At 38.6% G+C, this 24,786-nt stretch overlaps 1 protein-coding gene across 16 annotated transcripts in view; it reads right to left on the bottom strand.

Moving 5' to 3' along the window:
* The window catches only part of MAST4 (microtubule associated serine/threonine kinase family member 4), a 535,574-nt gene that overhangs the window by 237,831 nt on the left and 272,957 nt on the right, over nucleotides 1-24,786 (bottom strand). For 11 of the 16 annotated variants that reach the window (XM_044384142.3, XM_057307021.1, XM_057307025.1 and 8 more), the window contains 2 exons: nucleotides 22,528-22,559; nucleotides 8,747-8,782 (listed from right to left, as the gene is read on the bottom strand). In XM_044384142.3, coding sequence (XP_044240077.3) covers nucleotides 8,747-8,782; nucleotides 22,528-22,559 — 68 coding nt within the window. Of the gene's footprint in view, nucleotides 1-7,873; nucleotides 8,422-8,746; nucleotides 8,783-22,527; nucleotides 22,560-24,786 lie in introns of those variants that run through there. The other 5 variants (XM_044384143.3, XM_044384145.3, XM_044384152.3 and 2 more) reach the window with 2 other exon arrangements.

Below are 24,786 nucleotides of genomic sequence, written 5' to 3'. Positions count from 1 at the left end.
GAAATGAACTAGAGGAAATCTCACTTCTATGTACATACACTCTCCATCTTTTACTGTTCTTAATAAAAAATCTAGGAAGGGATAGCATAATGAACACCCACCTGGTTATCAACAACTACTCAACGAGACATGTCAAAAATAAATACTATTGAAGCCCCGACCCCCACTCCATGATCTTGGTTACCCTCCTCCCCCAAGAGGTAGCCACCACCATGAATTTGGTCTTTATTATTCTCACACATGCCTTTACAATTTTACTACAAAAACAACCCACCTAAAATAATGGTGTTCCTTGGCCACAGACCCACTGGTTACTGTTTTTTTTTTTTCCCCTCCTTCCTTTCTTTCTCTCATCTATCAAAAGAATAATTATCAGTAAATGTATTCAAAAGCATGGCATTAATAACAAAAATTGGTAATTTTATTCTTACCAATTAATGTCTTTTTTATTCACCCATGTTACTTGTTCCCACCCCCCATAAATCTGTGATATAAGGAAATCAAGCCAGAACAATGGGAAATACACTTTGAACAAGTATCTATTTCTGGCACTCAATTCAGATTGGTAAATGGAAATGGACATCACCTATGCTTAAAATTCTCCTTGACAAAAACCTGAATGGATAAACTAGAATTTAGGATAATATTAAATTTATATTGCACTTTTTAAAAATTTTTACTTATTTATTTTAGAGAGAGAGAGCATGAGCGGGGGGGAATGGGGGGAGAGAGAATCCCAAGCAGATTCTGCGCTGAATGCAGAGCCCGACCTGGGGCTCGATTCCAGGACCCTGGGGTCATGATCTGAGCTGAAATCAAGTCCAATGCTTAACTGAATGAGCCACCAAGGTCCCCTTGCACTTCTTTATACAGAGGACTAGAAAAATATTAAGACATTAATCAGCAACTAATTCATCACTTTTACCTGTTTTGATAAAAGACTTAAATGCAAAAAATGAAGTAACATTGCATTAGATACAAATACATTAAGTTGACAAGCCAACATCTACCATCGTATTTGGAGCACATCACATTCTTTTTTTAAAATATTTTATTAATATTTATTTGAGAGAAAGAGAGTACAAGTGGAGGGAGGGGCAGAGGTAGAGGGACAAGCAGACTCCCCGCTGAGCATGGAGCCAGACACAGGGCTTGATCCCACAACCCCATGATCACGACCTCAGCCAAAGTCAGATTCCTAACTAACTGAGCCACCCAGGCACCCTGAGGAGCTCATCACATTCTTATTAGATGTTGGAATGACTTAATGTAGGAATTCAGTAATTGCTCAGTCAACCGACTAAGGGGTTAGTCAATGAGAGTGTTAAGCAACAGGGGAAATATGCGATTTAAAAACACACAAAACAGGATCTACAAATATTTGTGGAACAACTCTGACATGCCAGGCATGGTTCTAGACACAGGGGATATAGCAGGGAACCAAACCCCCTGACCTTAGGGAGCCTGCATTCCAGCAGGACAGCGTGTACAAAGGTACACATGTGATATTTCCTGAGCAACTCTGGGAAACCCTCCCTGATCAATAAATCACTCCACAAACCACAACTTGGCTAAGAATGGCTGCAGTGCTGGTTTCGGAGGAAATTTTAAAAAGCCCCGAGTGTTACAGCAACACAAAGAAAATCTGTTCTATTCCCTAAATGAATATATCATCTCTTGGTTGACTACGGGAGCCTATTAAAATGTGTTGTGAGAAGTGATTTGCTGCACATAAAAAGTCAAAGCCTCCTTGAACCTAAACAAATATTGCCAACAGCTGCAGAAAAAGTGTTAGCGTTTTGAGTTTTCTAAAATGAATTACTGAAAATAAGGAAATGCCTCAGTACCCGAAACAAGAATACATGACCATTAGTAACAGTCCAGCACTTCACTCTCCTGGCTGTTTCTGTTCGATGGCACAGCAACTGCGGGCAAGCACAGAACTGAGCTCATCTACAACTGGTCAGCTCCAGAAAGGACTTCCCCGCTGGAAAGAAAATGTGCAACAAGAATCAATCATCATCAGGTAATGAGGAGTTGAAAAAGAGCCTGAAGAGAAATATACTAAAATGCTTTCAGGGACTATCTTCACATGGTGAGACTATGGATTAAAACTTTTATTCTTTATACTTCTCCAATTTTTCTACAATGGGAATAATGAGAAAAAAAAGATAAATGCTTTATGAACTGAGAATCTTCACAGTAAAATAAAATGCTACTCCATTTCTTAAATGCTAGGAGCCTCTAACACTGGGATACCTAAAGGAAAAATTATTTAATTCATCAAAAGACACAAGAGAAAGCTACATTCTTTGCTTTTTAAACTATCTTTTCTTTAAGTGATAAGAGGTAATTTTGAATGCATCTTCTCCAGGCTGTATTTTCTGGTTTAACAATGGTCACTTGTGTGACTGATACAAGTATTAAATTATTTTCTATAAAGACCAGTTGGCTGTAACTTATTAAGATATCACAAATTATACATTACTCAAGAAATGGACAATAGGAATACACATATCAGTTTCCACCCGAAGAACAATTCTTGGAAATGCCTCTAGGTTTGAATTATTTCCCTCTTTACAAGGGCCCACAGAACTTCAGAGAGATCAAAATACACCAACTCTTCATAAATTAGCTATTTCTATGGAACACCGGTCCCCGGTCTTCCACCATCACTGCTCTGTCAGCGTATCAGCACCACATCTGATGAGTAAATGACAGGAGACAGCAACAGGGAGAAAATGGAACGGGAAGGTCTGGTTTTCAAGCCTCTATCATATAACATACATTGCAGGATTAAAGTGTTTTCTGATGATGGAAAACAACTGAACTCAGGGACAGCTACCTCTTTTATGACAGGTTTTTAAACCTCATCTTCAAGCTTGCTCCTGCTCTGAACCCCATTTCCCAATCATCGGATGGTGGGTTATGAAGCCAGAGAACAATTTGTTACATCTCCGAATGCCTCTCCCTGCAAGGCCAGATTCCATCAGTCTTCCAACCAACAGCCTGAAATATACGACTGTGGTCTTAGGTTAAGGTCAGCGCTCAGGGTTACAGACACGAGCAGAATGATTTCTATATGGGCAACAAAAAAGAGCCAGAACTCTGGCATCCTCAACCAGAGTCATTTACAGAGAAGCAGGACAGCAGGGGCCCCAAGCTGTGAGGCAAAGGAATCTTTAGGGTTTCCGGCGATTGCAGATTTAGGATACGGTACTAACAACCCCAAAATGAGAGGATAACCTGAAGTATGTGAGTCACAGCCTCACCAAGTACCTACAACCCTCAAAGCACTTCGTCACTGGCCCGTTTCTTTTCTTTTTGAGGCAGGTCTCCCAATGGCTGGCTAGAGAGTTTTTTTTTCCAGCCTTTATTTTTAAGGCTCCTGCTGCCAACACCTGTCTCAATTGTCATTGGCTGACCCCTAAAGATGGGCGTGAGATTTCCCAATTTTAACGGACCCCAAGAGAACAATTCTTTCTGCCAGGCTCACATTGGGTACGAAAGCCTTCAACTACCTGGCATTTCTTTTAATCAGTTATACTGCTTTGGGGCTCATTTTACAAAGCCATCTGGCTTTGCAAACATCAATGCAAAGACTATGAAAAAACCCACTTTTTTTGTGGCCCTGCAATGGGGAGCAATCTACTTCAAAGTATGTTAAGCTCCAAGGGCTCTGGTGTAGAAATAGCTTGCTAAGATTCCTCATTGTTCAGACATCCAAGGAGCCTAGCCCTCTAGAAGATAAAAGGATTCTTCTGAAAGCACCATGTAAAGGAAAATATTTGTTCAGTCACAGTGTCCCTACAAATGTGATCTTATGCTCCATGGCTGGGTGTCTAAGAAGATGAAAATGAAGGGGCCTTAACAGATCTGGTGGAGACCTGGTCAGATAAATTAAAGGTTGGGGGACATGTGCTACCCTAAATTGGATAATGCTGAGGTGCCCTCCTTCCTGTGAATATTCTACTCATTCTTACAACATGTTCCATAACTCAGGATGGCATCAAGGAGAAATGCTTTGATTCCTTTTTTTTTTTTTTTTTACTACTGAATACAACTGCAATTATACACACACACACACACACACACACACACACACACATATTTCAACTGCAATTATATTTAAAATATCTTTATATTCTACTGCTTTGAGAGGTTCACTTTTGAAGTTTTCTATTCATACACTTCAATAGTCCTACCCCTTTCTAAGAGATTGTAAGCTAGCCTTTGAAAAATCCAATAGTAGGAGAAAGTACCAATGGAAGTAGTTCTTTTTTTTTTTTCCTCCAAAGAGCTATTTCATTCATTAGAATTTCAATGGTAGCAGAAATGACAACAGAAAACTCGAGGAGACTGACATTTCAACATTTAGATGTACAAAAATATTGTGGGGACAAATAACTCGGGGTCAAATTTAATGTGTCATTTTAAAAAGTCATCCTCTGACATAACCTGGAAGTTAGATGCAGCTGGCAGTATATGTCCCCAGCTCACAAGAGGTTTCCCCAAAGAAGTAGCTATTTCTCTTTAAGGCACAGAGAGGAAGGGTCACTGACTACTGACCCAGCAGCTTGACCTGAAAAAATGGAGCAGTCTCAACACAGTTCTCAAGGAAGAAACACCCTGCCACCAGAAAGGATAAGTGCTTACGTCACACTCACAGGTGATTTACAATTTCTGCCATCAGCCCAGGGACAGGGTGGGATCTCACTCTTAAAAAGACATCAATCTTCTCAGATGATACTACACTTCTCTACCAGCAGACCTGTTTAAAATCAAAGCAATATGGAAGTCTCACACTTACACAGGATCTGTTGCGTCAATATTTTCTTCTACCTCCCATGTGTGGAAGGTTTAACATATTCTAGCAATAGATTAAAGCAAAATAAAGACGAGAAACTGGTGATACTCTACTTTGAGACAATTTAAGACAGTGCCAAACACATGAAAGTGATACTCAGGGAGGGTAACATTTTAACAAGGACAAGAGAATAGTATTAAATTACTACAATGTTACGGGAAGTTACATTTTACCTTGGTCGTTTGGAGGCAACCTTTGCAAATCTTAAAATGAAAATCTACGAAAAATATTTACTGTGATTCAGTTTTAATTTCTAGCTTAAGATTTTTTCATTGTTTAAAAGTACACTATCACATACGGCTGGTTTACTTCAGTTGGATCCAGATTAAGAATGCCTATTAGTTACTAAGGTGGGTTCCAGTGGACCTCATCTCATTAGGTCCAGGAATGATATCCGTAGGCTTCAGGAATATTGCTTTGAACCCAATACCTGCAACGTTCTGGGAGCTACAATGCTGCTTTTCGGTCAGCACAGGAGAATCATCACCTGCTCAGTATCTTTACGTGAAGTGCAAGGATTCAACAGAACCCTTGTCGATGCATTGAAATCAACACAGATGGTGATTTCTATCTAATGTCGCAGATGTGGGGGATTTTCCTCCTCCTTCTTGCAGTCCTGTGAGCATTACTCTGATTATCCTAGTGCTTGTCTCCTCCCCATGCAGGACTTCAAGGCCTCCAGTCAGAGTGGCTTTGTGAACACAGTGCTGGTAACTGTAGGTGCAGTAGTTCTGGCTTCGGGAACAAAAAACTGTTGGCGATGAACAGCCACTCCAACCCCTGACCACAGATGGTGGTTTATGTTTGTTGTTTATGTGGTTCGTTTATGGTGGTTGTTCACGTTTATTTGACAAACACAGGGAAGGGTTCTCTATCCTATTTTAAACAAATTTTCCAGAGTCTCTAGCATCAGGCAGCCCCCCACTATTTAACGTTGTTTTTGAAAAAAATTCCTTTATGACTAATCTTATCATATCCTAGTTTACTGTTTTTTTACTATGATTTTCAGTTCCTGCAATAGCTTGCATATATTTAAAAACAATTTCATCTTAAAATTAACAACGTAGAATTTATATCCATGATTGTGTTTAAAATATACTCCAATTATATCTTTTTAAATTTATGTTTATCAACTCTCAATGTTGATCCTGATTAAAACTTGAGTACAGGAAACAGAATCTGAATGGATCAAAATACCGCTTCTTGGACAACCCCAGAAACATGATAAGTCTTTTATTGAGCACAGTTTGTATCATTTGTTACCTATGACAGAACATGATCCACCGCTCTGGGCTTCTGGTAGGCCCAACTTGTTCAACGGCTTCTAAATACCATTTCCTCTGTCACTGAAATTTCCACTATGGGACTGCAGAAGACATTCCTTCCATTTGGTTCATCTGACATGAACAGCTCAACCTCCACACACACTGTTGAAAGCATCCTTGAGCTTTAGACAAAACAAAAACAAACAAGCAAATCCATTCTAAAACCAGCAAAATTTGCCATACCCCAGTCAGGGCGTCTTAGTATGTTCCTGAATGAGTCGTGCTGACCGTTAGTGGAAAGTAGTATTAGAGGCCAGAATCCAGGTACCTGGACTGTCTGCGGGACGGTACTGGATCTATGAGCTGGATGGAAGCCGGGAGCTAACTGTTCATGACCTTCTTTAGAACAGAATAGAAAAATTCTACTTGGCTATGATTTAATAAAGATTCAAAGTTCACATCGACGGTTTAAATTTAACTCTAACTAAACTAAGTCCTTTTTTTGGTCTCAGTGTGAATAATTTAAATGAATTCCCTCTCTCTTTTCTAAATTACCATCTTTAATATTCATACACATGCCAAAAATTGCCACACCAATTCATTTATTTGAATTATAATACCATTAAAAGTACAAGGAATCTCATTTTTTAAAAACATAATTGTATTTCATTCAATAATAATCACAATACGTTAATTATTTTACCATTTCATTTTTGGCTACAGAACTAATGGTTTTTTCTAATCAATCAAGTAAACACGGGTGGAACCTACATGGGGATGTTTGGCAGATGGCAGAAATTGTAAATCAGCTGTGAGTGTGACGTAAGCACTTATCCTTTCTGGTGGCAGGATGTTTCCTTTCATAAGCAAAACACAGACTTTGTGTGTATTTGTATGTATACTATCTGTAAGACAACACTACTATTATCTTTAATCACACGCAGTCTTAGTATTTAGCTACAACATTTCAAATCCCCTCAGAAAAACACAAAGTTATTTAGTGTTTTAATATTAAATGTAAAGTTTCCAAAAAGCAATTGAGAATAGCAGTGAACGCAATTAAGTTATTATCACATTAACGTAAAGTTAAGAATTATCAAAAACATGTAAAATATTAGACAACTTTTCCCAAAACTTCAGGTGTGACAGTTTCCTAGGTCAAGATTATTTAAGTTTTAGAAGAATGAAATCATAAAAAATCACAAAATACATGGTTTGTTATGCACATCTACAGTTTACATTATTTTTAAAGCCGTCAACCAATCCAGGTTTGAGTATATTTTATAGTTTGGCACATAAACAGAAATACAAAGTATTATAAGGTCACAGTCACTAAGAGCATTACACTGTAGCTTTAATGCGATAATCTAATTTTTGGATAGATTTCAACATGTCATGCCTGTAACCCCCATTTCTCCATTTTGAGGTAACTGTAAAATTATCACAGAGACAAAGTAAAATCAGATTTAAAAAAATCAAAAGTCACATAAGAAATAAGGCCTCAGTTCATCAGTAAATATTTTCCGGTTAGTAATATCAAGTGAAGAGATCCCCAAACTGAAAATTATTAATTTTTAAATTCTATTTATCATACATCATTGTATTACCTTTTATATTCAAAACATTTAAGATAAAATTCCCCAACTTTAAGTTTTAAATTTATTTTAACCAGAGTATGAAAAAAACAAATGGCTAAAAACAACAATAAAAAGTATGAGAAGACCAGTGAAGGACAACTTACCAGACATTGCAACTCACTAGGAAAGCCACTGCATTCAAAACAGAATGGTGTTGGCACAGAGATGGATAGGGATCAGAATACAGAGTCCAGAAATAGATCCAAATATATATGGCATCCTTATACGTGACAAGATAACATTTCAAGCCCATGATAAAGGTTCTTTTAACAATTAGAAACTAATAAAGGCAGAATCCTACTTCGTATCATGTGTACAACTTAAAAATTGCAGTAAGAGTTGAAGGTTTTAAAAACTGGGGAGAAAATATAGGAGAATATTTATATGACCTTGAGATGGACAAACCACTCTGAACAAAACAGATGATCTCAGAAGCAATAAAGAAAAAGACGTATTTGATTGCATAATAATTAACAATTTTCATGTGGCAAAAGACATCACACACAGAGAGAAGAACAGTAAAGATATATTTGCACACACATATCCAAGGATTAACATTTCTAAAATACAGTAACTCTCAGAAAATATAAAAGAAAAACACTACCAACCAGAAAAATGGGCAGTGGAGAAAAGAGAAATTCACATGGATAATAAACATACGAAAATATTCTCAACATCAACAGTAGTAAAGAAAAAGTAAATTAATGATCAGTGATAATTAGTGAAGAAAAGAGAAGTGAAGAAAAGAGAAATTCACATGGATAATAAACATACGAAAATATTCTCAACATCAACAGTAGTAAAGAAAAAGTAAATTAATGATCAGTGATAATCAGATTGGTAAGAATTAAAAGGAGCAATGACATCTAATGCTGATGAGAATGTGGGAAATGGGAGCTCTTACGTGCATATATCATTTGCTATTCCCTTGAGAAAAATAATTTAGCTTTATCTGTTAAAATTAAAAATACACATACCGTTTGACCAAGCAATTCCACTTCTGGGAATCTATCCTATAGAAGAAGAAAAAAAAAAAGGACCAGTACGTAAGGACGCAGGTACAAAGATGTTTATTGCAGCATTGTTTGTTGAGTGATGGGGGGGGGGGGGTGGAAATAGCATGAATGCCCAGTGATGGGAGAAAAATGAAATGTAGTATATCTATAATATGTAAGAACAGGAAAAATCAGTAGATGCTAACTTGGAGATAACAAAAGCAAATTGGTAAGGTAAGAAAAGCAAACTGAAGAGTAAGTGCCATAATCCCATCCTTACAATGGCAGCCACAGCAGAAACAGAACAACGTGTGTGAATACACTCATATGTACATGAAGGAAGGCATGGAGGAACACACACCAGACTGACAACACCTGCCTACGGCTCTAAGTGGAAACAGGGATTAGAAGGGAGAAGGGTTACTTACTTTCTCTTAGTGTTATTTCTGTGCTGTTCCATTAGTGGCTAGGGGGTACCACGTTACTCTTATAATTTTCAAAAATATACTTAAGAGACAATTATTAGCTCTTATTAGTGGTAGTAGGGCAGTATTTCCAGACATTCATCCTCAGTAAAACGGTAGCAAATAAACAAATATTCCTTTCTTTGCTTATGCCAGTTACCACAGTATTCATCTTTAATTGCTTGTCCAGTAACCATTCCACCTCTCTCCATATGTCTATTAGCCATGTGGTTTGGGTGGGTCAGACTCCCAGGGACCCCTGACTGGTCTAAGCCAGTCGACAAGGAACACAATTTGAAGCCACTTCTAGAACTTCAATTTTCTAGGAGTCACATTAAAACAATTTTTTAAAAACACGTGGAAGCATTTCTAATAATGCATTTGCATTCTAACTCAATAAATCCCAAGACACTACTGTTTCAACATATACTTAACATACAAATTATTAACTAGCTATTCCACATTCTTATTTCATATCTCAATTTAGACAAGCTGTATTTCAAGAGCAGAAGAGCCATATCTGGCTAGTGGCTACCATACTGGATAGCATCGGTCCAAGCAAATGGAAGAATTGTTTTAATGTTACCATATTCAAGGGGGACATATAATTTAAGACAGCACACTTAAAAAAAAAAAAAAAAAACTCATAATGATAGGAGAAGAAATACCTTGTCATGATGAGAATGAATAAGGAAAAAGTAACCCCGAAACTGCTGGCAGCCATGTGTGAGCTATGAAGGAAAGCGCACGTGGGGTGAAGGAGAAACTGGGTCCTGTGTCAACAGTGAACGTTGGGATCAACCCCTGCCAGAAACCTGGACCATTTAGCTACATGAGCTGGTAAAGTTCATGTATATTTTTAGCCACTTTGAGTGAGGTTTTCTATGACCTGCAATCAAAAGTATCCCAAATGATACTCATCTACGGCCAAGGCCATGTCTAATCAAATAATTTCTTCTTAGGCAAATTAACTCAGATGTTCAATATTTCTCCTATTTATTTGTAGTCAAGCCATGCTTTTGTTAAACTGTTTTATTTGGTAACATTTTTAGACATCCTCTAGAAATATGCCCGAAGATTTCCACAGACTAATTCCTCATCATCTGGAGTAACTGCCCATGGTCACTACTCAAAAGAGTAGTTCTCCTCAAGACAATGCAGACAGGAGGTGCCAGAGAAACCCATCCATTTCACTCTCATTCTATCCTCTTTTCTAGTCCTTCCCCTCCAGACCAGGGTTCCCCAACTTGAACACTATCGACATTTTGGGGAGATAAGACTTTGTTGGGGGGATTTCCCTGAACACTGTAGAATGTTTAGCAGCATCCCACTAGATGATAAAAGAAATCCCACTCTCCCAGTAGTTGTGACAATCAAAAATGTCACTAGACATTGTCAAATATCCTCTTTGTGGACAAAATCACTCCTGGTTGAGAACCACTGTTCAAGATCAACCACCAGTTCAGGTGCACAAGTAACCTTCATTGTTCTGTTAGACTGAGTCACTGCGGAAGACGTTAAAGTATGATGCTAGCCCTCTGTTTCCTGCATCATAGGCTTTCCATGAACACATGAGGTTCTAGAATCTCGTCTGTTCATGTCTTCCTCCTCCCTTCCTAAGTTGACCCTGAGCTCTCTATTACACTCTTCTTTCCAGAAGAAATGTGCCTACTTCCCTCTAACTTCAGCGTGAAATCATAATCTGAGCTGCTCCCAGAATGAACCACCCAACCATTTTTCTTGGGCTTCTCGGAGGGGATTTTTCTGATACAATACTTGTTCATTTATGGTCATTCATTCCTCAAGTCAGGTTCCCTGCGCTGTGCCACCCAGCTCTTCCATCAGTCCATCTTAGGGGGCGACTCCATCCCTATCTCTCCACACTGTAACAACCCACACTTTATCCTCCCTAATCCATCTCTAAGACTAGTGTTTCATTGTGACAACCACTGGAAAACTTCACAGCTTCTCAAACTGATCTATAAAGTTAATTCAATTCCAGTAAAAATCTCAACAGGTTTTTGTTTTTGTAGAAATGGACCAACTGATTCCAAAATTAAAGAATCTAGAATAGCTAAGACAATTTTGGAAAAAAATCAAGATGGAGAACCAACACTACCTAATATCTAAACTTACTATAAAGCCACAATAATCAAAACAATGTGGTATTGCTATAAAGACAAATAGGTCAATGAGAAAGAATGTAGTCTGTAAACAGACACACACAAATAAAGACAACTGATTTCCAACAAAGGTAAAAAAACAATTCAGTGGAGAAAGGATCGTTTGTTCAACAAATGGTGCTAGAACAATTAGATACCTACATGCAAGAATATGAACGTCAATCCATACTTCACCCATACACAAAATGAATTCAAAATGGATCATAAACTTAGAACTCATAACGGTAAAATTCAGAACTATAAACATTCTGGAAAAATAGGAGAAAAACTTTGTGGATCTGGATTAGGCAAAGCTGGCTAAGCATGTTCATTTAAAGGACAAACTGCTAACACAGACTTCATCAAAGTAAAAAACATTTGGTCTGCTGTGAAGAGACTGAAAACACAAGCCACAAGTTGGGAGAAAATTTACCAACCATATATTGCAGTGTTATCTATAATGGCCAAAAACTATAAGCAACGCTAATGTCCATCAACAAATGGATGGATAATCAAATGTGGATAATCAAACTGTACCCATTCAATAGGATGTTATTTAGCAATAAAAAGTAATGAACTATTAACATATGCTAGAACATAGACAAACCTCCTAATAATAAAGCTGAGGGAAAGAAACCAAACCAAAAAAAAAAAAAAATGTACGAACAGTATTGTTCCATTTACTTAAAATTTTAGAAAATGCAAACTAATCCTAAGGGATGGAAAATACTAGGAATTGTCTGATTCGGCATGCGGAGGTGGAGGGAGTCCTAGCAGATCAGTAAGAGGAAACTTCTGGGCAACACCGTTGTTTCGTTCCCTTGATGTGATGGTGGTTTCCCGGCTACATACATATGACAAAGTTTATGCAATTGTGGACTTTAAATTAAATGCAGTTTATTGTATGCCAATTGTTCTTCCATAAAGCAGTTTCTTTTTCCTATTTAAAGGTGTTGGCGGGGGGGGGGGGCACTGTTAGCTGTTGGGGAAAACATTAACTGCTAGACCATGTAGGGCTATACTGTCCTTAGCACAGCTGAAACTGGTTCATGCTACATAGAATTTCACGAGAAGAAGCTGTTTTAGAGTGTTTTGTGTGCCTGTTTCATACTGCTTTAAATTCTGCTGCAGAGTAATACAAATGAAAACCAAAATTCCTGGGTACTTAGCGTAATACAGCCTAGGTGATGTTAAATAGGAGCCTAAAGCCGTGTGCTGGACAGGGAGAGATCTGACAAAGCCTCAAGAAGTACCAATTTCCACTACCTTTACTGTAATTACCCTTTTAAGTATCTCCCCAGACAACCACCACCATGACCGTTCCTCCTGTGGTTTTCAAGATAAGTCTGACCAACATCTCTCAGAAAAAAGGAAAAAAAAAAAAAAAAGAGAGAGAGAGAGAGAGAGACTAAAGCTAAGTGGCCTGAATTCTCAAAGACAATAATTAAGAAACATGCTTTAACCAGATGTTTGATGACAGTATTTTTCCCTGCAATTCTATCAGAATCGACTGCATTTACATACAAATTGATAATACCTTGGAATCCCACCTAAAAAAAAAAAAGCCAACACAGTTCCCCTAAGACATGAAACCCATGTACTGATCTATTAATTCTTTTTCAGTATGTGATGTCAAGTGCCATTTTTAAAATATACTCCATTGCCTCCAAGTGCTTCTTTAATCCACAAGGACTGGTTTTAGCATTTAAACTAATTTACCCTAGACATAAAAAACCTTCTGCTTATTCTCCCAGATAATTGATTCTTGATTTGTTAAGATACTAAACACTACGCTTAAGACCCTGAAATGCTAAACCCCTGGTGAACTCACTCATGTGCCCCATGCAGACCAAATACCATTTAGTGCCTCAGCAGAGAGGCCAAGGGGAGCTAAGAAAAGAACATACCCTCGCCTTGTCCTGCTGCCAGCTCAGAGGGACAGTCCCCACTGTCCCTGCATTCAACATTATCCTTCACTCCACAGCAGCTATGGGGGGATGTCATATGGTGCCAGCTTCTCAAAGCAAATACCCTCTTCAGTTCTTGGAACATGAAAATAAACCCAAAAGATAAGCTCTGCCTCAAAGCTGGGCTAAGGAAAAGCACAGACCACCCCCAACAATAACATGAAAAGACAGCCCTGGAAAACCAGGGTTTAATAAGAGATTGGCACCGAGTGCTAATGCCATTCCCGTGTTAATTCCATTGATCTGGGTGACACAACCAAAGTTAGAAATGACTTTTCCTATGCAATAAAGAGTACAAAGCATATGCCAAACCAGTATTTTCCAATAGAACAAGAACACTTTTCACATGAACATCTACAAAATATGCAAATATTTCTTGAAAGATTTTATAGTTCTAGAATAAAGGCATTTCAAAATCTTTCCCTCAATATAATATGCATATGGAATTTATTATGATTACAAACTTCATTTTTAAAAAAATGAAAATGTATCCTTTTTTACTAGGTCAGACGGATGTCACCTATTTCCACATGCAAATAAACACAGAGCATACTTAATGAAACTCTCCCCCCCTCATTACAGAACTCTCTGTATAGAATTTCCTTATGGTACTACTCAAAAGTTACCTGGGTGACATATGAGGTGAAGCAAAGCCTAGAAGGCCATGAGAAGAGACATGTACAGTTGCTGGCATGTTCTATGGTCTCATCTTATGTTCCACAACCCGAGCATGGAGAAGCCCTCAAACTCATCTGAGGAGAGGGGACTTCATAGAACAACATGTGAGAAGTCAGTGCATGTGTATTCAGATGAAAGAAACGCCCACCAGGATTCTCAGAGGGTGAGACCCCTCTTGTAGAAAAACAAAGAGGGAACCCTCAAATATCTTCTCCCCAGCTGATGAGGTTGGACAGTCAGCTGCCACAAAGAGTAAAAGGGCAGGGAGCTGAATTCTCAGGAGTCAGAACAGCTGAGGAAATAGGAGAGATTCTAAGGAGAAATACCAAGATACACGTACGATCTCGCAGCTACCACCCACCTCTCCAAGGTCCCCCTCGGAGGGCCTCACTACCACACCACAGGGTACCGAGGACAACACAGAACCTGGCCACTTCGCTCATGTCTCACTGCATAAGGGACAGCACTTACTGCAGCTGGGAATGGCACATTGCACCAGCCTGGCCTCCCTAGTCTCCTGATCAGTCTGAGTAAATTTCGTTCCCTGGGAGTCCTGGCAGGTACCTTGGGGTTTTCCCTTTGGTTGCAGTTTTAAGTGTAAACACTCAAGAAGAGTTGGGGCCGAGCTTTCCAGAATGTTCCAAGAAACCAGGACAAGCATGGTGAAGTCAAGCATACGGTGTGGCGTCTACCGTTTATTCGATCCACACTGTGGACCTCGATGCTAAAACTCCTGTCTTTCAGAACAAAGCATACCCGCATCCTTGCTGAGTATGTCTTTCCAACTCAAGTACACTCGTAAAAAGGAAAGGTTGCTTTCCAATCCCTGGAGGGTAGGAACCCCAAATTCTGGTCACAGTCAAGGAACTTGCCCTAAGCACAAGCAAATCTCAAATCCTTTGTGTTGTTAGTTCCACACTTCTCAAATAAATCTATGTTTAGTCAGATTTCTGTTCAGGTTTCTTCCAGGTATGAAATTCTGACTCAGATTTTCCATATGGACGTAAATAATAGCCCACTTCATTTTCCTCAACACCTGTCTATCCCAAAACACAATTGCAAGAAGTGATCTGTATACTATGCTGAAAAAAAGGATGGGCAGGTCTAAAGTGGGGGCTTATTTTGGAAGAGGGCCACTGAGCACACAGAGGTCCCTCACAGCCTCATGACACAGAGCCAGAACACATGTGGGGTCCGTCCCCACAGCACACCTAGAAACCTCCTGTTACCACGCTTGACCATCATGGGATACAAGGGAAAGATCTACCCAAGGTTATGGGGCCAAATGCCCTCTTTAAAACCTCACCATTGACAAAAGCTGGGAAAAAACCCAGCTCCTCAGAAAATGCTCTGCAAATGATCTGGCTTTAAAGGAATTTTCCCAGCCTACTTTGTAGTCTTTGGTCTAACTCTACAAGAACAAAAATAAGAGATGGGGGCGGGGTGGCACAGGGAGGGCTTAATTCCCGGTACTTTTTATTTCGCATAACACGTACATAGTACTGAGAGTAGGCCACACACTGTTATAAACACTTTACAAATATTAACTGATTTAATTCTCAAGATACCCCCTATTTTACAAATGAGCAAACAAAGACACCTAGAGGCTCAGTGACTTTGTGAAGGTCACAGCACTGGTTAAACGGCAGACACAGGATTGAAACCCAGGCATTGTGGCTCCTCAGTCCACGCTCTGAAATGCCTATTGAGTAACAGACCCGAACAGGTGGCTTTTAGTGAGAAAGCATAGGCAATCATCCCCCGGCCTCAGGGGGTCACTGTACAAGCCTATACAAGCCTCGCTGAAAAGGAGTGCTCACTGAAAAACTCTCCTCAGATTCCCGTTTGATTCAGTTTTGTTAAAAAGTTATTCTAGTAAATATGAAGCAGAGAAGTTCCCCTCGGGCCTTAGGGGCATCCAGAAACCCACTCTGCCACCATACACTCCCGGGAGCTCTAACAACACCTCTTCTCACCTGCGGGTAGCATGTTAGGCTCACCTTGAGAACTGGGTGAAGGTCCACCAGCCTCCACCCCCACCATACTGCCCACCCCCCAACGCACCCAGATTCTAATCTGCACTCCCAAGTGTGTTTGGAAATGTGCATGCATTTTGATAACCCTCCCTTAGGGGACCTAACCCTTCCTGCCTTGGAGCAAAATTAAGGTCTTCCTACAATTTTCAAAGGTAAGAAGATCAATCCTACTTTGCTTCTATCTGGCAGGTCTCTTCCCTACCCACTTCACAGAAGATGAGAGTAAGCATGATAAGGGACGCTGCAAATACATGCCAAATACCAAACTAGCTCTTCGATGAATATATAAATGCAACTGACATTCTTTCACAGGCTGCAATCCTCTCTTTACTCTCAGGATATATTACACCATTCTCTTTTGATATAAACACGCCACTTTAAATGCTAATTCAGATGTGACACTCAATTTTTTCTTCGTTTTGTTTCTGGGTTTCTAACATTCAAAATGACACTGGACTTCCATTCAGCTTTGACAAGAGAGATTTTGAATTCTTGCCTCAATATCTATGGGTGTGGGAGGGAAGAAAGTACTAAAAAGGAAGCTAAATTTATTTTAAAACTCATCCAAATACACGTACGGTTTACAAGGCCTTTGTTTTGCTTACATTAAGCCCTTTCCCTCCGTTTCAGGAAATGTTGCCTTCACCTTGCTGAAAAACTCACAAAATCTAATTCAACTCAGTTGTAAAATGAAGGTGATTTCCTCTCCTTGCATTCTAGACTGAAACTACTCATTTTACTCGAACTACTTTTCTAAAAAGTTCGTCAAGGCAGTATGCTCTGGCTGAAATACAACCAGCTGGAATATAAGTCTTCTTTTCAACAAACAGACATTTCTATGCATGCCAAGTGTATCAACCAAGTGTATTCAACTGCAGAGAGTGCCACTTCCTAGCTGGTCTCAAAACGACAAATTCCAACCTAACCCAGTACCTTCAGTTCAATATATCTACAGTGAGACAAGTTGCCATCCACGTCCAGCAGGCCCCGCTCCACCCAGAAGCTTCCAACAACCATCAGGGTCCTCTGCCTCTGTTGTCCTGACCACCCTCTGACAACACATTCCCTCTGCTGCTTACTCACCCCTCCATCCGTTTCCTGCCCCTGCCCAGAGAGACAAAATTAGAAAGAAGTGAAGTCAGTCTGCCATCCATTCATACATTTATTAACTTACACATGGGGCAAAACAGTTCTTGACAGCTGCTCCCCGATCTGGTAGCCTCATGTCCCACCCGTCCAGCAGACACGTGCCAATAACGAACGGTCTGCTGCTGTGCTAAACGCAGCACAGTGACACGCTGCCCAAAGTTATGCACAAGTCAATGAGACACTGAAAACATCTCTAAGATCCAACTGAATGGATTTCTAGTATGAGGCTGTCTGGCACTGTGGCAGATAAATTTAAGATGCCTTTCTTCTTTGTAGATAGGGAGGGGGGCTTCCTAGCAGACCAGAAACAGCTAGACACCAATAGCCAGCTATCTATGTGTGCCCTGTCCAGCCCTGCTAGCCCCCAGCCACCTCCAGAACATGGAGATAACAAAAGGAAAGCATGAACAGAGAGGGGACAAAACTCGATAGAGGAGAACAATTACTGGATACTAGGACTGTTGCTAGATCAAGAAATTAAAATAAGCCAAGACTCCTAATGTGTCTTTTAGGCATTTCAAACCTCCCAAAGATTGCTGGGCATGCAGAAACACACTTTTTCAGGACCTCTGTGCATACCAGGAGCTGCTCGTGCTTGGGGAGTCAGCTGCTAGATGCCACTTTTAAAACACGTATAGCCAAAGAACTGGCCAAGTGTCAAGTCACTGTTACTACTATAATAAAGCAATAAGTGCATACAGTTTTATGAATTCTACGCCAACAGGGCTCCATAAAACAGCGCACTCTAAGCTCATGATTAAAAGACACAGAAGAAACACTAAGTAGCAAGGAGAATTTCCTTGCTAAGAACAGATAGTGCAGTTTCCTTCTCTGTGTAAAGAAATCTGAAAAGATAACTAAAAAACAACATTGGAGGAGAGGGAACGGCCTCCACCCCATTTCCGGCACCTCTCTCCAGGGAATTCTATGAAAAGAGAGGCTCTTTCTGTCCCAGAGAAATGTCTATTTGGACAATTAACAAAATACAAAGGGGTCTTTTAAAAATAAAGTGAGCTGCCAGGGACACCTTGGTTTTGCTCCTAACCATGTATTAGCTCACATCTTGGGTTTTTACCCTTTTACCACTTGACCTGTCTCAAAACAAGCACCTCCCAGAGAATTTTTCCACTTAGAAATTCATATCTAACTATGGGTAAAGATTATATGAGGGACCCACAACACTTACATAAATATGGACAGTTTAGACTCACTGCTATTAGGAAAATAAAAATAATGTCAAGGGAGTTGATGGATTCCACAATGAATTTAAACCAAGAAAGATCTGGCATGAGCTGACCAGCCACAGAATCACTGCTAGTCCTCAATACACACTGGGATAGGAACTCAGAGCAAAAGCAGGATAGTTCACTCTGCTGGGAGACTCATAGTCTGGCTGAGGGAGACAGACGTGTGGATGACCTCCCAACACCCACACTCTGTACATGACCCTACTAGGCACCTTGTGGTAGATAAAAAATAGTCAGTCACTTCTCTTAAAAGGCTGAAAATTCAAGACAACAAATCTAGTTCCACAGCTAAATGTCATAATGTCCCATTTTAGATACCATCTCATGTGCCTCCTTTCCTCCACAAGTACCAAAATTTATTATGATGCTTTGGCATTAACTAGAAGGCACCTGCCACAGCAGATATTCCAACAGCTATAAAACTGTACTCATTTGAGCCAATCCTCAAGTAACAAACAACAACAACAAAAAGAATAAAACAGAAATAACAGGTTTGGTATAGCCTTTCATTCAAAACAGATAAAATTTATATAATTTTTCCTTCAAATTATTGCTAAATCTCCACACATGCCTGGATAAAGCAGTTTGGAATCTTAGCTTCATGTAATTACTGAGTATTTTAAGTACAATAGTTGGAGAATATCAAGCTGTAGGGGGTATATTGTAAATATCCAAGTACCTACCACATTAATCATACACATGAAACCTCCTGTAGAGTACTCACGAATCCCATTTCTTTCATTCCCTCCACTGATAAACTTTACTGTAAATTTGTTGCCCATGCACGTTTTTATATTTTTACTGCACGTGTTTGTATTCACCAACAAAATGTCTTGTTTTGCATATTTTAAAATTTTATCATGTAAACGCTTTCTTTTATATGCAATTTGCTTTTAGCTTTTTGTTCTGTGTATTTTTGATAATTTTGGGTGTTGATACATATGCTCCAGTTCATTCATTCTACCTGCTATGTAGTATTTCATTGTATGATTATATCATGATTTATTCAAAGGATATATAGTTTTTGACAGGTAGCAGAGAGGAGAAAGAGCAGAGAGTATCACAACTTTAGTTCCAATGAGAAAGAGACGGAAAGTGCTGGCAGAATCAAGGATCAAGTCTCGGCAAGTAGCTACTATTGAAAGGAAGAAGACAACTAGCTGATGTCTAGCTATCCAAGGAGTCAGAGTGGAGATGATATCTGGGACTAAGTTGATAAAGGGCTGGAAAAGCCTCTGGAAAACTGATCTGGAGTCACTTGGTTAGTTAGTAACACACCTTGCCTAGAAAGCAGTTCCTTTGACTTCTCCTCTGTTATCCTTTGCACCCAAAAAAAAGGTCACAATCATTACCTTTGCAACCTTTTAAAACATATATGAAACGACACAGATTTCAAGTGATTTCTTGAGAAAATGATCATATTTTACCAATTATTGAGGAACTGGATTATTTTCTGGACAGAAGACAGTTTGCTTTTTTAATACTTCAAATAGTAATAAAAAGAAAAACCTGTTTTCTGCGATCTTTTGTGAGAGCTTTAACTTTTACATATATAAAACATGTTATGATTCTAGACATAAAAATTATCTGTAAGACAGTACTAATTTTTTTAAAATCTGATAAATCCCTAAGTGCTTGAATGATGACAATGCATTTAAAAAATATCATCCTTCAAACATACAAAGTAGAAGCAGCAGATGTAACAAAGTCAACCACCTTCTTCCAGGAGCACAGCCTTTCTGAAGACACACGCCCTCCCCAACACATTCAATCCCATCACTTTGTAACTACACACAATGAGGAATCCATCACCCTGTGTAGTTGCTCACTGTTAACATGGAAAGAAGATTCAACAGAACAGTGGGAGCAAATCCTCAATCTCTATTGGAGAAGATTCTAAAAGATCTGAAAACACTTATGCTGGAGGCATTTAACCAGTAAATACAAGGACAAAGTGTTAACAGGTTTTAATTATCAAGTACAGTTATGTTGACTAGAACGACTTTTGCCCTTCTTCATTGAAAGATTTGTATTAAAGTCACTCTAGCAATTGTTTTTTTAAAAATATTTTCTTTTTCTCCAAGTCATAAAACAGCCTTGCATGGGGAAAATAATGACCAGCATTCTGTATGGGGGTCAATGAAAATGCTGGGTGATGTTAAGTCCCAGAACATCTCTATCATACACCATTAATTCTTTTGGGAATATTTGTATTTAATAAAAAATACAAAGGAACATCTTTATTTTTTGTTTCTTTTACTTGAAATATTAATTTCCCCAGAATTCACTGAAAAAGGAAAAGGTAGATTTATGTTGACATACATGCTATGTTTTAGATAGATCCATTGACTTTTATTAGGGACAAGATTTTAGACGGCTTAAATGTAATTCTATGTTTCTCTTAGTAAGTTTTCAAAGCATGGATGCCAAAGAAACTTATGCCATCATCCTTTTTTATCCATGAAAGATTCTATGCTCCCAAGTCAAGAAATTTAAATATATCTTCTATTTCTCCCACCAACCCACAGCTATCAGCTAACATTAACAGACATTACAAGGAGATATGAGATAAGGAGATAACTACAAAAGGAGATGTGGCTCTTAAATAAACATGGGTGATCTAATTTGTAATTAACATTACCTTAATAAAGATTTACAGGAAACATACTAACTCAAAAACTGGAAAAAAAAATGCAACCTATTATAAAGGCCAAAAGAACATTTGACTGAAATTCTCAAGTTTTCAAATAAAATATTAAAGACAAACCTAGGATACTTTAAGCATTAAATAAAGGTACAAGGGAAAAGAGACTTTTTTTTTCCTATGAAGATCGTTCATGTAGCTTTACTTCAGTTTTTCTTATTTCTTAGTTTTCATCATGATTAGAAATATCATAATGTTTGGACTTTTCCAAGTCTAGGTGAGAGTCCTATTCACGATTCAGAAGAAGGCAAGTTTTTGATTCTAAAGGCATTTCCTATAGCCAACTTTTAGGCCATTAACCTCTAGCACACAGAGATGTAAGCTGGAAGCCAGTGAAAATTAATCCAGACAGATTCTTCAAGAACAATGATCCCATATCCTCCAGGCAGCCTAAAGCTCTAAAATATTAAGAACTAAAATGGATAGTATTAAAATGTTCATAGCAGATGAAGTTTTAGTTCTCAGATGCAAAGGCTGACATAATCCAAGATTTGGTCAAAAAAATGAATACAATCTGCCAACAGTTACCATATACATTTCTAATACTCCCAGTTGAGACCCACATCAACCTACCTTAAATGTTATACTTATGATTTAAAAAGGACATTGCCCCATCCACTTAATTCTTTAATGTAGATACCAAATTCCAGTATTTCTAGACCAGCCCTTACACAGTACTAGTTGGTAACAAATTTACCCTAAATTTACTGGAACATTAAGGCAATTAATTTTTTCTGCAACTTGCTAATCGTAAAAAAACAAACTATGATTTATGCAAATATATTACGAGCCTTCAAAACAAAAAGTTGAAACAAACTATAAGGATATCAAGTTAAGGTGCATAAATCTGCTATTTTAAAACAAGACCATGACATGACTTAATGCAGTAAGATCTAGAGCTAACAGAAAGTTTAGCTGACGTAAAGTCTTCATCATCATGGCAAAAGTTTATCATTTACTTTCCATAAAATCCATAGCATAAAAAACAATCACAGATTTCCAGAACATATAGGAGAACACCAATTCTTGACTCAGATCCATTTGTACTATCTGCAAAGCAAATAATGTTTTTGCTTGATTACATAAGATAATTTTTTTTTTTTAATTAAGATTGTCCCAGGAGTAAGTAAGCATTTTGGTTTACAATGCCCATAAGGACAAAATCTGGAAATTTTTTTCAAGTTATCCTGAAATCATGAATATGTGACATTTATAAATAAATGCAAAGTGTCTATTTTCTCAATTCAGTTGACTACCATTAATCCTCCATTTGCCACTGAATCCTAACAAATCAGAGAATAATCGCATTACAAACTGTACAAAATAATTATAAGGAAACAAAATAAGGCAACTTACAGACTTCCTCTTCTGGGGAGACTCAGCTCCTTCTGCAAAAGAAAAACAAAACAAAACATATATATGAGAGGCCACTTTAACCTTAGACTGGTAAGGCACCAAACGGATACCCCAAAATGTACCATTCTTCATTATGCTTGATTTATCATTTTCCGCAATGAAAAGATTTTAATGTCATGATTTTATGCTGGATCCCTTCTTACAGTGTTCTCTTCATACACTGTGTTGAAAGTACAAACACAGTTCATCTAAATTCCAAATCAGAAAAGACATTAATCCTCTCAAAGCAAGGACAATGCAATACTAAGTTGAGCTACATGGCCCTAAAATTGAGAATCGGGAAAACTGGAGGAACCAAAGGACATATCCAAAGAGGAAAGAGACAGAAGGAGGAGCAGAAATTTTACAGGATTATAATTAAATGAAAGGTGAAAGGAGAAAAAGGAGTTAAATCAGACTATTTACCCCTAACAGAAATAAACTCAGGGAAGACGCTGTGCATACCAAAGATGACGATTTATTATGATTTTCTTAAAGAAAGCAAAGGTTTCCTTCTGGTTTTATTTCTTAACATTAATGAGATTTATGACTTCGCATATTTAAAAGTAGGTTAATGAATCTCTCTAAAGGTAACCAGACAGCAACAATTAATAGAGTGCTTTAAAAAAGGGCGCTCTCACACTTATCACAAATTAAGATCACTATCCACCTAACTATAGGGGAGACTGTGAAAACAAACAAACAAGAAAGCCAACCAAACCGACGAAAAGGGATACAGAAATACCTCCACCCACAAATGGAGATTTCAGAAGCCTGGGTACTCGGGAATGATTACTTGATAACAATAATTAAAGAATAGGAAGCCATGAGTCATCAGGCTATTTAAACTCAAAAAGAACACACTATAAATTTGAAAGACTTGACTAAATTTAGTTTTTCATTCCCATAATTACTTTTTTTTTTTTGCCTTCCAGGAGCTTGAGCATTATTTTTTGAAAGGTGCTTCCCCCTCAGCTTCAAATTCACCTTTCCTGTCCCCTATTTTTATTGGATCCTTAAATGTCTATCACAGACAGTGGCCTCAGATCTTACTTCAAAACAGTGCAATTTATTCCAGCATAGCTTACAGAACGTGGCCTTGAAAGGAGCAGACCGAGGGGAGGATACTGCTTTAAATATACCACGCCTTACTTATTAGCTGGCAAATATATTCTGATACAGTTATAATAATCTTATCATTGTTTAATTACAAGAAGAAACAATGAACCATTTTAGAAGCAGGAGATCTTCCTCCTCTCAAGGGCCTCAGGGTACAGGGATGAAACGCTGTATTTTTGTTTTGTTTCACTTGTTTCTCTAATCCTTGATTATCTCCAAGAAATTACAGTGTTTGCTCAACTTGGATGCCTGATTGTGAAACATAAGTACACCTTCGTTTACTAAAACCCCTAAGGAGAGGAGAAAAGTCTCTGACCAAGACTGTTTTCCTTGGGAACTGAAATGTAAATAGAAAACCAATGAGCAATTCTCTGTATGTCTATCTTTGGTAATGACAAGCACTGAGAAATGTGTTTAGGATTCAGGTTAAAAAGAGAAAAGAAGGAAGCGAGGAACTCCCTAGAAGTAATTGTTCACCAGACTGTGTCCACTAGAAAGGACTTACGGAAGCCCGCTGCGCAGCAAAGGCCGAGAGCTCGAGTTAGGAAACACTGCGGTCCTGTGAGTTGATCTGACAGAGGCAGAGCAAGAAAAGGAGGCAGGGCTGACGGGCTATCATTAATAACAGAGTAAGTCAGATGTTATTTCAACTCCATATGCAAATAGATCACTCAGATGATATGAGAAGCAAAGGGCTAAATGGATGATCCCCAAATAGTCCAATCAATCATATTCCACTAAATGACCCAACCATAAGCCGGCTGCTCTGCTCCAAGAGAAAAACTGCTGAAACAGCAAGATAAGGGATAAAAAGCAACTCTGTTTTTAATCAGAAGTCTCTCCAATAGGTCTAGCATGATGAGTTCTAAACAAGAAGAAAGGTTACGGCGGGTAACCCGGCACTGCTGCTCCACGGGACGGCAGCCGAGGCTCCAGGATGAGGAGCAGAGGACATTTAATCGGCCACTGTCAAGTGACCTGAAGCTTCCACGCTAACCAAGCTGAAGGAGCTAATCCACCTGACGGTTTGAATGTCAGACTCGGGACTGGAAACTCAATTTGGTAGCAAATTGGAATCAGATGTGATGGTAATAAAGTGAG

The sequence above is a fragment of the Ursus arctos genome, unplaced genomic scaffold (assembly GCF_023065955.2).
Source record: "Ursus arctos isolate Adak ecotype North America unplaced genomic scaffold, UrsArc2.0 scaffold_5, whole genome shotgun sequence".
Classification (NCBI taxonomy): domain Eukaryota; kingdom Metazoa; phylum Chordata; class Mammalia; order Carnivora; family Ursidae; genus Ursus; species Ursus arctos.
Note: the sequence above shows the minus strand (reverse complement) of the source record. Positions and strands in the feature narration are given on the sequence as shown.